This window comes from Argentina silus (assembly GCF_951799395.1).
Source record: "Argentina silus genome assembly, chromosome: 8".
Taxonomy (NCBI): Eukaryota; Metazoa; Chordata; class Actinopteri; order Argentiniformes; family Argentinidae; genus Argentina; species Argentina silus.
Window position 1 is genome coordinate 7,004,600 of NC_139662.1, and position 12,650 is coordinate 7,017,249.

Below are 12,650 nucleotides of genomic sequence, written 5' to 3' on the forward strand. Positions count from 1 at the left end.
CCCAATGAAACTTTCTTATGACAACCTGACGCAAGTCAGCATCAACAAATCCAAATTCAAGCCGAGGAAGAAGATACTAGTTGCCACTGAAATCTTGTCTGTGTCCATGTCCACCATTGTGGGAGGAGGGGAAAAAAACAAACATTTTTAAGGGTGTTTTCTGTATAGACATTTTCTGTGTTCATTGTTGAAACTAGGCATGCTCTTTTAGAACAGGGTAAGATGCGAGCAGTGTATGGAATGGGGTTGTTAGAATGGGGTGCCAGTGTTTTTTTTTCTCTATGGGGAGGGTCTTTCTCTGGGCAGGAAGGGGTAGGTAAGTGAGGGGGGGTGTGTGGGTTTTAAGATTTTGTGATGGGACAGTTAAGATTGCTGCTTATGTAAATAGTTATAAATATGGGTAAGTGGGATTTAACAGTCAACAGGGTGTGTGTGGGGGGGTTTGTTCGTGAGTGCGGTGAGTCGTGTGTCAAGAGTAGACCTGGTGAGACTGTATGGGAGGATGAAAGAAAAGTAAGAAAGCGCAAGAAATATGACAAGGTGAACAGTGTGATTTCTGCTAACACAGATTAATTAGCTTTGTTACTTAGTGAATTAAATGAATGTATTAATTTTACCTGTAAATATAAGAGGGGGAGGGGCGTACATGCTTGTGGTCAGGGTTCTCTGCGCTGTGTTCTTATAGTTTATAAGAAGTGAGAAGAGAAATTGATGCCAGCCAAGATAAGACAGAGACAGTTCAGTGCTTCCCTCGTCTTCCCAATACTGTGTCCGATAGCATTTCCCTCATACTTATCAGGAGCAACCAGCCTATCAGCAGAGGGAACCCTCACCCAGTCCCCCCTCCCCCTCTCTGTCCAGACATTGCTGTTGTGAGGATAAAATGTCTGTTTTATTAAAAGTGCCATTGAAGCAAAACAGTGACCCCTAACGTTTGAATGTGTCATTCCGTCAATATCAATGGATATGGGTTACAGTTGGCCTATGTGTGGAAAATACTTGACATATTTCTTATTGTGAGAGGACACTTCTTAACAGGAACTAAGGAACACAAAGTAAAGTTATGATATTGTGTAAATCAGTAATTGTTCAGGGCACTATCACTCACTGCAATAAGGACCACCTTTCTTAGGATGTTGACAACATTAAAACATTTAGTTGAAGCGTTGTACTGGAACCAGAAGCAAGCACTGAATGCACTCTGAAGCTCAGAGTTTCCATGGAGCACTTAAACATGCTTTACCCGCATCATATGATAACCCTATCAATGAACAGTCAATTATGTGGCACAGACACAACTATCAGTCGATTTGCACCAATTTACTGTGATGAATGGTGCGTTCAGCTACTGTAGGAAACTCAGTTAAGAGTTCCCAAGGGGGAAATAACCATTTTTCGAGTTGTGACGTATCCACTGTAACCTTTCACCTTCTCATCAGAAAGTACATGGAAAAAATGTCAACTTGTACTTTCTGTACAATTTTAACATATAGAATTGTTATCCATCACACGTGTATATATAATGTATGTTTGTCGTTTGTCAACATTCATTATTGATTGCAAACAAAATCTCACTGGTTGAAGAGTTGTCCTGACTTCAAAAGCATATCAATGCATTCACATCGTAATTATGACTAAACCAGTTCCCAATGACACATCTACGTGGGCCAGCAATCAGCCTGGAAAGCGCCCCGAGTCATAGGGTCAGAGTAACCAGTGCAAGGAGTCTTCCTTGAAATTGTCAACTGACATATAGTTAGTGGTACATGTGTAACAGGGTAATCAGAAGCCACAGTTAATTTGATGTTGAGATAATATAGTTTACTCACTTTAGTATTCTTATTTGAAAAACAAAACACGAGTTTCAGCTTTAGGAGGCAGTCTGAGATTTAGAACTTTAAGCAAAAATTAAAACATATTTTCATCAAAATGATTTTCTGACAAATTGTTGGAGAACATCATGGGTAAGTACAGGACATTGCCTTTCAGCTTGAAAAGAAAGTCAACATTTCATTGGAATGGGCCATTAAGGGCAATCTCTTTTTTTTGTCTTTCAATCTTAGAGCCAACTGGGCCAAATCATGCCCTTCAATATCCCACATACTTCTAAAGTATTACCCGCACTTAAAAACAAAGACAAAAATACAATAAGACACCGGTAACACAGATTACGAATAGTCGTTTAATTACAATGACAAAACACCTATCAGTACAACAGTACATATTTTTTGATTCTACAAATGTCATCTCTTGCTCCTTGGCCAAGTGTTTCAATCGCTTCACCATTTAAACCATTTCTTAGGTGGATCTTTTGGTTTGTCTGGGTCATCCCCTTCCTGGTTCTTTGCTTTAGGCTTTTCATCGTTGCTAGCATCGGCCTCTTGAGTGGCAGTGACCACAGCATCCTTGGCAGCTGTAGATTCAGTAGCCTCAGAGTCCTTGGAAATAAGAGTTTCCTTGCTAGCTGTAGTTTCTGTGTCAACCTTTGTTGCTGTAGCCTCTGCCTCCTGAGTTACTGGGGTTGCTGTGGTCTTAGTCTCCTCGGTTACAGGGGTTTCTGGGGCCTCAGTCTCCTGGCTTGCGGAGGCCTCTGTCTCCTGGTTTAGGGGGGATGCTGTGGCCTCCGTCTCCTGGTTTAGGGGGGATGCGGCGGCCTCCGTCTCTTGGTTTAGGGGGGATGCGGGGGCCTCCGTCTCCTGGGTTACAGGGGATGCGGGGGCCTCCGTCTCCTGGGTTACGGGAGTTGCTAGGGGCTCCGTCTCCTGGGTTACGGGAGTTGCTGGGGCCTCTGCCTCCTTGGTAACAGGGGCTGCTGTGGCCTCTGGGGTTGCTATTGTCTCAGTCTCCTGGCTTACAGGTGCTGCTGGGGCCTCCGTCTCCAGGGTTACAGGGATTGCTGTGGCCTCTGGAATTGCTGCAGCCTCAGTCTCCAGGGTTACAGGGATTGTTGTGGCGTCCGCCTCCTTCACAATGGTAGTATCAGTAGTTGCAAAGGCCTCAGGTTCCTTAGTAACAACAGTCTCCTGAGCTACGCTGGCCTCTGAGTCCTTGGCAACAACGGTTTCAGTGGTGTCTGATTCCATAATTACTACAGTTTCCTGAACAAGAGCAGTTGCAGAAGCCTCGGACTCTGAAACAACAGACTCCTTGGCAACAGCTGACTCTGACTGCGGGGGAATCACAGTTTCTTGACTGACTGCAGCTACTGTAGCCTCAGCCTCCTTAGCGACATCGGGTACTATTGCTTCAGACTCCTGGGCAACAGCTGTAGGTTCAGATTCTTGGGCAACCACAATCTCCTGAGCAACGGTTGTTGTCACCTCTGACTCAGCTGCAACAGCTTCAGCTGCAACTGCTTCTGACTCCTTGGTTACAGTGGCTGTTGTCACCTCTGACTCAGCTACAACAGCTTCAGCTGCAACAGCTTCTGACTCCTTGGTTGGTGTGGCTGTTGTCACCTCTGACTCTGCAGCAATAGCTTCTGACTCCTTGGCTACAGTGGCTGTTGTCACCTCTGACTCTGCAGCAATAGCTTCTGACTCCTTGGCTACAGTGACTGTTGTCACCTCTGACTCAGCTGCAACAGCTTCAGCTGCAACAGCTTCTGACTCCTTGGTTACAGTGGCTGTTGTCACCTCTGACTCAGCTGCAACAGCTTCAGCTGCAACAGCTTCTGACTCCTTGGTTACAGTGGCTGTTGTTACCTCTGACTCAGCTGCAACAGCTTCAGCTGCAACTGCTTCAGCTGCAACAGCTTCTGACTCCTTGGTTACAGTGGCTGTTGTCACCTCTGACTCAGCTGCAACAGCTTCTGACTCCTTGGTTACAGTGGCTGTTGTTACCTCTGACTCAGCTGCAACAGCTTCAGCTGCAACTGCTTCAGCTGCAACAGCTTCTGACTCCTTGGTTACAGTGGCTGTTGTCACCTCTGACTCAGCTGCAACAGCTTCTGACTCCTTGGTTACAGTGGCTGTTGTCACCTCTGACTCAGCTGCAACAGCTTCTGACTCCTTGGCTACAGTGGCTGTTGTCACCTCAGACTCAGCTGCAACAGCTTCTGACTCCTTGGTTACAGTGGCTGTTGTTACCTCTGACTCAGCTGCAACAGCTTCAGCTGCAACAGCTTCTGACTCCTTGGTTACAGTGGCTGTTGTCACCTCTGACTCTGCAGCAACAGCTTCTGACTCCTTGGCTACAGTGGCTGTTGTCACCTCTGACTCTGCAGCAACAGCTTCTGACTCCTTGGCTACAGTGGCTGTTGTCACCTCTGACTCAGCTGCAACAGCTTCTGACTCCTTGGTCACAGTGGCTGTTGTCACCTCTGACTCTGCAGCAACAGCTTCTGACTCCTTAGCTACAGTGACTGTTGTCACGTCTGAGTCAGCTACAACAGCTTCTGACTGATTCGCTTCTGCTACGGCTTCCAACTCTTGAACGGTAGTTGAAGTTGACTTGCATTTAATGACAGGAGCTGCATCCACAAGGTGTTCTGCCACTGCCTCAGCCTCCGTGACCTCTGCAGTCACATCGATCTCCTTTACCTCTGGTACTACAGCCTCTTGAACAACAGACGTTGCAGCCTCTTCTGGCAGATCCTTGATCGGTTCAACGTCCTGCACCAATGGGGCAGCAGTCGCAGTTTCCACAGGGGTCTCGACCACTTCTGCCTCTTTGAGGGCTGGAGCTGCTGCAACAGTCTCTTCAACGACAGGAGTAACAGCCTCTGCCTCTTTAACAAGGGTGGACGCCTCATTGATAATAGCAGCTGCTTCAACTTCCTTCACCGGTTCAACTGCCGCCGCCGCAGACTGAGCACTGGATATCATTGCTTCCACAACAGGGAGCACTTCTTGAATGGTCGGGGCAAAATCCTGGGCCAGTGGTGCAGCCTCTTGGGCGGCTGTGAATCCAATCACACTTGCTGCAGTCCCTTTTTTGGGCAGCACCATCCCAGTCTTGCCAACACTTTCCAAACCCCCTTCCATATGGAGCCAGTCCATTTTTTGTGCATGTTGTCGAATAGCTTCGTCAACTCGCATGTCAATCATAGCTTCGGTCAAGACCCCGTCTTCTGAGGAGTATGCAGCAGCCTTATAAGGAGACAGGAATAGGAGGTTACCTTGTATACTTTTATTTTTTTTAAATTACCAACAACACTGTTTTGAAAGGTCAGATGTATAAACAAGTCAAATGTACATTACTCACCTGCCAGGCCACACCAAGTTTAGAGATCTCACGGCCAGACATGCCGTCTGCACGCATGGCAATGTCGGAACACTTCTGTCCATAGTCAAACTGGGCCAACTTCAGCCTCCTGCAGAGTGAAAATTGGGGAGATGGGTTCATGATATGAGCTTTCAAATGATACCATTTTAAAAATACTATAGTGGTCAATAGCAAAAAGTGGTCAAAAGTTTTCAGTTTGCAAGTCACTTCTTTTGTGAGTCAATCCTTTCTAAAACAGTTAATTATGTTTGCAATAGTTTGTACACATTACCCGAGTAATCAGCAAGGTAACCTCTGGGGACCAATGTTTGTCCTTGCTCTAGTAATTATTTGTGAAATGTGACAACACTGGGAACTCCAGGTATCAAAACAATACCTGAAAATAGGTTGAAAATAATACTCACTGTCTCCCTATGGTTGCAGGCTCCAGCACAAATCTGTCAAAGTAGAGACGCACCAATCTCTCCCTCTCCTCCAGCCCAGGCAAGGCAAAGTTTACAATCTCATCAATACGGTCATTTATGGCCCAGTCAAACTGCTCCGGCTGGTTACTGGCCAGCACAAGCATAAACCTGGGGACAGAGATGAGATTATTTAAAGACACACAATCTATGAACTTTTCATTCAAGTCAATTACCTTTTCGCAGTCTAACCCCTACATTGAATAATATAAGATAGAGTGGATAGTACCCACTTGTTGCTCTGTTCTCCTGTGCGGTAAAGGAATGCGTTAAGAGTGGCTCTGAGGTCTTCACTGATTTTCTCCTGCAGGCAAATGTATATATATATATATATAAAAGCCACAACATGTTAGATCATGAAAACCTAGCATGCTCTTTGTTCTGTTAGTAAACTCACAGTGGATCGCTTGCGCAGGAATGCATCTGCTTCATCTACGAAGAGCAGGAGGCTACAGTGGATAAGACAATATTTGAGAGAAAGAGGTTAGACAAATCCAACAGTTTTCTCAGAACTGTTCCTTAAATAAGAATTACATGACACTGTCCCCAAGATTTGTAGCACAGGCCCACTATCATCACATAAATGCCAAGATGAAGACATAATATAAAAATAATAATAATATATGCTATTTAGCTGATGCTTTTATCCAAAGGACCTTACAGTACAGTGAGTGCATAAATGTTTTGTATATATGGTCCCAGGAGGACTCAAACCCACAACCTTAGCGTTACTAGTGCCATGCTCAACCAATATCTGTCAATGACTCTGTTCTGCATGTTTACATAGAGCAAATAGCAGTAGTGAATCGGGGTCATACCCGCGCCGACTCGTGCTGGCCCAGTCAAAGACCTTGTGCATGGCGGTCACACCGTCACGGCCCATGGGTGCTACATCACCACCTGTCATGATGGCAAAATCCATCCCAGAATGGAGGGCCAGTTTCTGCAGGACAAAGCAACAGACCATTGTTTAGCAGGCCATTCAGTACAATACAATTAGGGAAGGAATTACAACTCAAAACATACAACCATGTTATCAATGCACTTCTGAGACAACTGCATTAGCTATGCAAATATCTAGCATACAAATCATAATCTGATTCATTTCCATTGTAATACACATTTACTGTTTTTTGAGTCAGTATTTCCATAATGACTTATGTGATACCAACAGGTATTGAACATGCCATGTGATACCTTGGCAAATAGTGTCTTGCCTGTCCCCGGTGGTCCATACATAAGGATGTTCCTGTAGAGTCCCTTATTCTGCCGCGTGTTACGAGTGGCGATTGCAATGTCCCTCACACGCTCCTCCAGGGTTGGCTATACAGGAGAGAAAAGAGAGGACAGAGAAAGACCAGGGAAAATTATAATTTTTCCCACAAACTAACAGAGTGATCAATCAGTGCGTGTAAAAATGTTTGAAATCTTGACATGCTGTATATGATTCAAGATTCAAGATTCAAGATTCAAGATGGTTTTATTGTCATATGCACAACAATTACAGAGCAATCGCTGGCAATGAAATTCTTAAGTCTTGGGCTCCTCCAACAGTGCAATAAGAAGTGTAAATAATAAAAATAAAAGAAACATATGGAACAATACTGAATGTATATTATACACTCACAGCGAGCACCACTCCCTCCAGAGCATCCTGTGGTTTGCTTCTCAGACGCTTAGTTGTCTAGAGGAAGAAAAGGAGTTTAGAATAAAACAGAGGCCCTAAAGTATGATACAGTATATAGATACAGTAATAATACTTGACTGATTGTGTTTACCTTAAGAGGGTGCTTTATGGCCTCCCCAACAGTGATCCTGGAGGTCTCTCGGACCAGTGAGGGCTTTCCCAGGCGAGCCTCGATGTAGCGCCCCACTACACCTGTGGCATTCCGCGCAGAATATACACCTACTGCCAGTAAGGTGAACCCAGCCACCTACAGGGCATTCAACAACACAATCTATCTCTCTGGACAAAGACATACAAAATCACTATGTGTAATTGAGACTTGAAACAAATGTTTGGATGCAGCAACTTTTCAAGACAGTGTCTTGATTAGAGTATTTATTTTCCAATTGCAAGACCATGAGACTTGAGATATATCAGGGATGGTGGGGGAAGCTTTTTACCGTGGCAGTGAGTTTATCCCAGTCGGACACAAAACCCCGAAACCCTTCGCCAAACACTGCTCCTGCAGTCCTGCCATGAACAAAACACAATTATTACAGTCAGTGCTCCTATTATGGCCGCTAAATACCAAACTGCATTCTTGGATTCTGTTCTTGGCTTCTTGTCCAGACAGAAAAAACGACTTGCTGATCAAATTAAATGTATGACATAAAAGATGAGCAACATAATAAGAACTTGAATTGAGCACTGCAGTTACATCATAATAATGAGTGGACACAGAAAACTAATCAGAAACTCACAGAAATGGAATCAAATTAAATAGAATCTCACCTTATGGACTCTAGGACTGTTTGTCTGTGTTCAGCAGCTTTAAGGCGGATCTGTTCTCGGATGAGGTCTGCGTTCTCTCTCTCTACCTTGGCGCGAGCTTTAGCCTCCGCCTCCACGCGAATCAGCTCGTTCTTGTGCCTCAGATCCATCTCATGCTCAATGGTGGCTAGGTAGGCAAGGGGGGAGCCAAGTAAGGCACTTTTTTAACCAACCTTGAGTACTGCGGGCCTGATTTACTAAACATTTCATCATCTACTAAACATTTCATCATCTTCAGATGGAAAAATATATAGACAAGGCCATGACAACTCTCTGTATAATTTACAGTTTAACTTTCTCTTTATCTGTATTTCCCCCTATTGCTCTACCGTTTATGGTTCATTCCCCCCTGGTAAATAACATGCAAACTCTGCACCTTTGCAAAGATAACTTGTAAACCTGGATCTGTGTGTTACAATGCTGAGGAATGTTCCCTCACCTTTTCTCATAGCCTCCTGTTTCATGACCGATTCCTCTTGTTTACGCAAGTTCTCCTCATTGAGGGATTGCTGCAGGTACAAAACACAATGATGAACATCCCATTTCATGAATATGGCATATGTCAGATATTCAATACAAATCCAATATAGATCTTACCTGTTGCCTGAGTTGATCATCATATCTCTGTCGGGCAAGTTTGTCTTGATACTGTGCCCTCTAGAGGTAATACAAAAGAGAAAATACCTTAGCTCTATACTAGAAATAATTTCAAAACAGAATGTGCAAGGAAAACTTGTTATATAATCTGTAATTAACCCTGTGCATCTTGCAGATAGATGCACAGGGTTCTTGACAGGAATATGTAGTCAGTAACTGTGTAGTCAGTAACTGTTTTACAATACAACAAATTCCATACTGCTTGATTTTGCTTGGTCTCCTCTTGGAGGGTTTTCCGTCTTTCTTCTCCCTGGACGCGGATCTGCTCTCCCTTCAACTGCTCAAGGGCTGCCTCATATTCCTATTGGTGAATGGGATTGAATTCAGACATATTCCAAAGGGACCAGATTTGTAGCGCAGAGAACTACAATTCTTGAATCTGACTGTTGGTTGCCAGTTGGGAACCCAGTGTTCCCTTTATGAAAAGACGACAATATTAGAATGTCTCACCCATCACAATGCAATAGTGGATTACACATTCGATTGTTTGCTGTAAATAAATACAGATACAATTATAAGGCAAACTCACCTTCACTTTACTCTGATGCTCCATCTGTACTGACTGCTCCTGCATACGAGCCAGGTCCAGCGCCTCTTTCGCATGGCCTACAGAGTTGAAGGTAAGAGGACAGTTAAGTTATCTAGTTATCCTGCAATTGCTTTTAATTCAATTGTTTATTCAACATAAGTTATTCAACGTAAGTTAACACTATTTGATTTAGGTTATAGCAATAACTGAAGGACTTATACCCCAACCACACCACTTTATTTTCGAGTTTAGTTGAGCTTTGGACAGAAAGTACTGATACAGTTATTGTACACAAGTATGTGCCATGCAAGTACCACACACTTGACATTCATTAACTAAATATACACCCCCATGTAGAGAGCCACACACATGCTCTTCTGCACCCATGAACAGATATGTGATCCTCTTGAACATGAGGAGCAAGAGACAACAACCACATAGGAACACTTTGTTCTTTCATTCGCTAACACGCCCACCAAATCGCCACAGTCTGTTGCACACGGCACCTGTCAAACCCAGTCGGCCCAATTCAAGGCATATTGATTACTGTTCATGCACATTCAATTTAGGTCTATAGGTCGTTATGTTTGAGCTGACTTTTTTTGGCGACGAGTAGCCTAAAACTGATACAATGTTTATTCAGAGTCTATACACTGCAACACTGCTACAGGGAGATAACTTCCATGCACCCTTTAACAAGCTTCAAGCATATGCTGTTGATACATACGTGATCTGTCGAGTTCCCTTGCTGCTTTTGCGGCTCTTTCAAGTCCAGTCGGGTCGAAGTTACTCCATTTGTCCTTGGGTTTATCCCCTCCCGACGCGCCCGAACCCCCTTCTGCGGGAGTAGATGGTGTTTGGTCATCCGCCGGGGGTGTTCCGGACCCCTTCCTCCAGCCGAAGAGCCACGACATGGTTAGTGAAATGAAGTCCCCTCTTGCTCCTCGTGCTACCCGCTACCTCGGTAGCCTGAGGGTCAAGAATATCTTGATGACCCTACTTCTTACCCCTTCACAACTACCACAGAGCGCCATGCGTGTCGAGGCAGCTCTGCGCAAGCGCAAAATATGGTGGGCAGGGATACGTGAAATACTGTGTGCTTATTGGTTACCTTACTCCGACAACGTCGTTTCATAGGTTTCATGGAGGACATCAATGTGTAGCGCGTAATGCTGCGTATCTGACTCTATACCCCCCCAAACTACCTATTGAGATAGATTCTGAGACGACACCGTTGCTCACAACACATATTTTCATAGATCAGTGAAAATGCGCAACTCCAAAAGGATGCCCGTGATAAGGCTTGGTTCCACCTTCCTCCTCTAGGATGTCCATGACAGGTGAACCATCATTGCATAACATACTGTAGGAGTAGCCAACATTATTTTAACTGCTATGTCTGAACAACAGAAAAGTCAACCTGACGGGATGTAATGCAGAAGATGCATTGAGGCCAGTGCATTGAGTCATGACTTCATTCTCTTACAGATCTATTTTTATAGGTGTTTTTTCTTCTTCAAATCTATACTAGGATCATGTAAAAAGTGAAATTATGCCACTTGTGCCTCAGAGGACAAGTTTGAAATTATGATTATGTTAAGCAATATATTTAGCCTACTCTGTTAAATCAGTTATGGTTAAAGAAGAGGTTTATCATTAAACATAAGTAGAACGATACTGAACATAAACAGAATAAAATTATAGCAAATATGGAAACATTGAATTTGGACTGCACTGCAAAACTGATTTGTAGGAGAGAGGGGGCCAACGCTCTAGCTTATAAGCATTGGAAGTGAGGGAAGTGTCAAGCACTTAAGTACTCCAAAGTTATACGTAATTGCAATAGATGTGACTAATTATAGGTCTATTGAAAGATCGGCAGGATAATTAAATCAAACCTTGACAATTATTACAGCTTGCAATGCTCTGACCTCAATTCTAACTGACTGTGCAGTTCTATGCCCTTCTGTAACCAACCCCCGTCTATAGCAATGAGAGCTGTAAAAGAGGCTCTGACATAATATCCAATGCACCGATAACTTGCAGTGTAGGCTGCTCATGAAAGACGGACGTCAGGCCAGTGCACAGGGGCTGGAGAGCGGCAAGTTACATGGTAGAACCGAGTATAATATTGAACTCAAACCAGCGAAAATGTCGGTGCGTGATGGTGTTAATTGAAGGTTGTTTTAATTTGGAATGTCTTTTAGAGAGACAAATTAAAGAGATTAATGGATAGATAAATGGGGACTATAAAATAAAAAGCTGAATGGTTGCACGGACCACCTGCACGGCCACTGCCTGTGCGTGACTATTTAGCGTCAAATCAGTGACATAGAACTAAATAGTATTGTTCATATTTTCAAGCAGTGTTGATCCAAAACATGTTTAAGTTAGGCTATATCAATTGTGTGAATGCAATTGGTGTGCAACTGATGAACTTGATCTTGAATAAAGTTTTTTTTTGTTGCATATTTTCACTTGCACTTAATAAATGAAAGCAATGCATATTAGTGGATAACCTTCACTAAAATGTTATAATTTGAAAGTTTACCCTTCCCCGCACGTATTGTGTAAAGACAGTGAGAAAGGTTACTTGAAATATTAAGTGATGTAATAAGCTTTGCTGCCACTAGAGGGACCCTAACCCTAACTCATACTCATAGACATACATATTCACTCAATGTATATGTATGTCTATGAGTATGGGTTAGTTACAAATTACACATGGTCCAAGTTACACATGGTCCAGAGCTGGGTTGGGGGTCAATGAAATCAACATTCACAGTTCTTAATGGCACTCCAACAGAGAAAGTCCATATCCAATTCTACTGACAGGAACGGAAAAGAGAGAGAGAGAGAGCGCAAGGTAAAAATAGAAACCCTAACCCTAACTTCCCTGAGAGAAAGAGAAAAAAATGGAAAAGGAATGTGTTGAATGAGCATATTACTCAGTGTGTATTTTAGTGCAGCATTTTACCGTAGCAGGGAAGGATTGTACAGCCTTACAGCTCCATCATGGTATGATGTGCAGCTCTGCATCACCATTAAATGTTTGTCTGTTCAGTGAATATACTGTACATGTATATGGCATAAATAATGCTGTGGAGTAAAAGCCGAAACATTGTTAAATGTGTAAATATTATTGATGTACATATCAATATAAAGGTACTCACTCCAAAGAGCTTGGAGGATCTGTTTTTATTGAATTGCGCAAAAAGAAAGTCAACAAAAGTGAACCACAATAGGCCTAGGCCTACTTGCTGAATGTTTTTTGGTATTA

General features: G+C 43.4%; 1 protein-coding gene across 3 annotated transcripts; it reads right to left on the reverse strand.

Moving 5' to 3' along the window:
* Positions 1-1,806: 1,806 nt before the first annotated feature.
* On the reverse strand, positions 1,807-10,377 carry LOC310808319 (uncharacterized protein). 3 transcript variants are annotated; one of them, XM_083675159.1, is made up of 17 exons: positions 10,098-10,377; positions 9,371-9,447; positions 9,041-9,142; positions 8,782-8,841; positions 8,624-8,693; positions 8,146-8,311; positions 7,815-7,884; positions 7,466-7,621; positions 7,315-7,371; positions 6,885-7,010; positions 6,506-6,630; positions 6,085-6,136; positions 5,921-5,991; positions 5,631-5,798; positions 5,206-5,314; positions 4,035-5,090; positions 1,807-3,635 (listed from the first exon to the last, which is right to left on the reverse strand). In XM_083675159.1, exons 1-17 carry the CDS (start codon positions 10,282-10,284, stop codon positions 2,280-2,282), a joined length of 4,008 nt encoding a protein of 1,335 aa, XP_083531285.1. In that variant the 5' UTR covers positions 10,285-10,377; the 3' UTR covers positions 1,807-2,279. The 3 variants fall into 3 exon arrangements, with proteins under 3 accessions (XP_083531285.1, XP_083531284.1, XP_083531283.1); XM_083675158.1 differs by having other exon boundaries at positions 3,981-5,090; XM_083675157.1 differs by having other exon boundaries at positions 1,807-5,090.
* Between the last annotated feature and the right edge of the window lie 2,273 nt (positions 10,378-12,650).

Excerpts from the sequence above, each read along its gene's own strand:
- LOC310808319 (XM_083675157.1), bottom strand. The coding sequence starts at position 10,284 with ATGTCGTGGCTCTTCGGCTGGAGGAAGGGGTCCGGAACACCCCCGGCG. Across the intron at positions 6,631-6,884 it reads GCAAGACACTATTTGCCAAG|AAACTGGCCCTCCATTCTGG; the intron begins GTATCACATGGC and ends TTTGTCCTGCAG. Across the intron at positions 5,992-6,084 it reads TCCTGCGCAAGCGATCCACT|GAGAAAATCAGTGAAGACCT; the intron begins GTGAGTTTACTA and ends ATTTGCCTGCAG.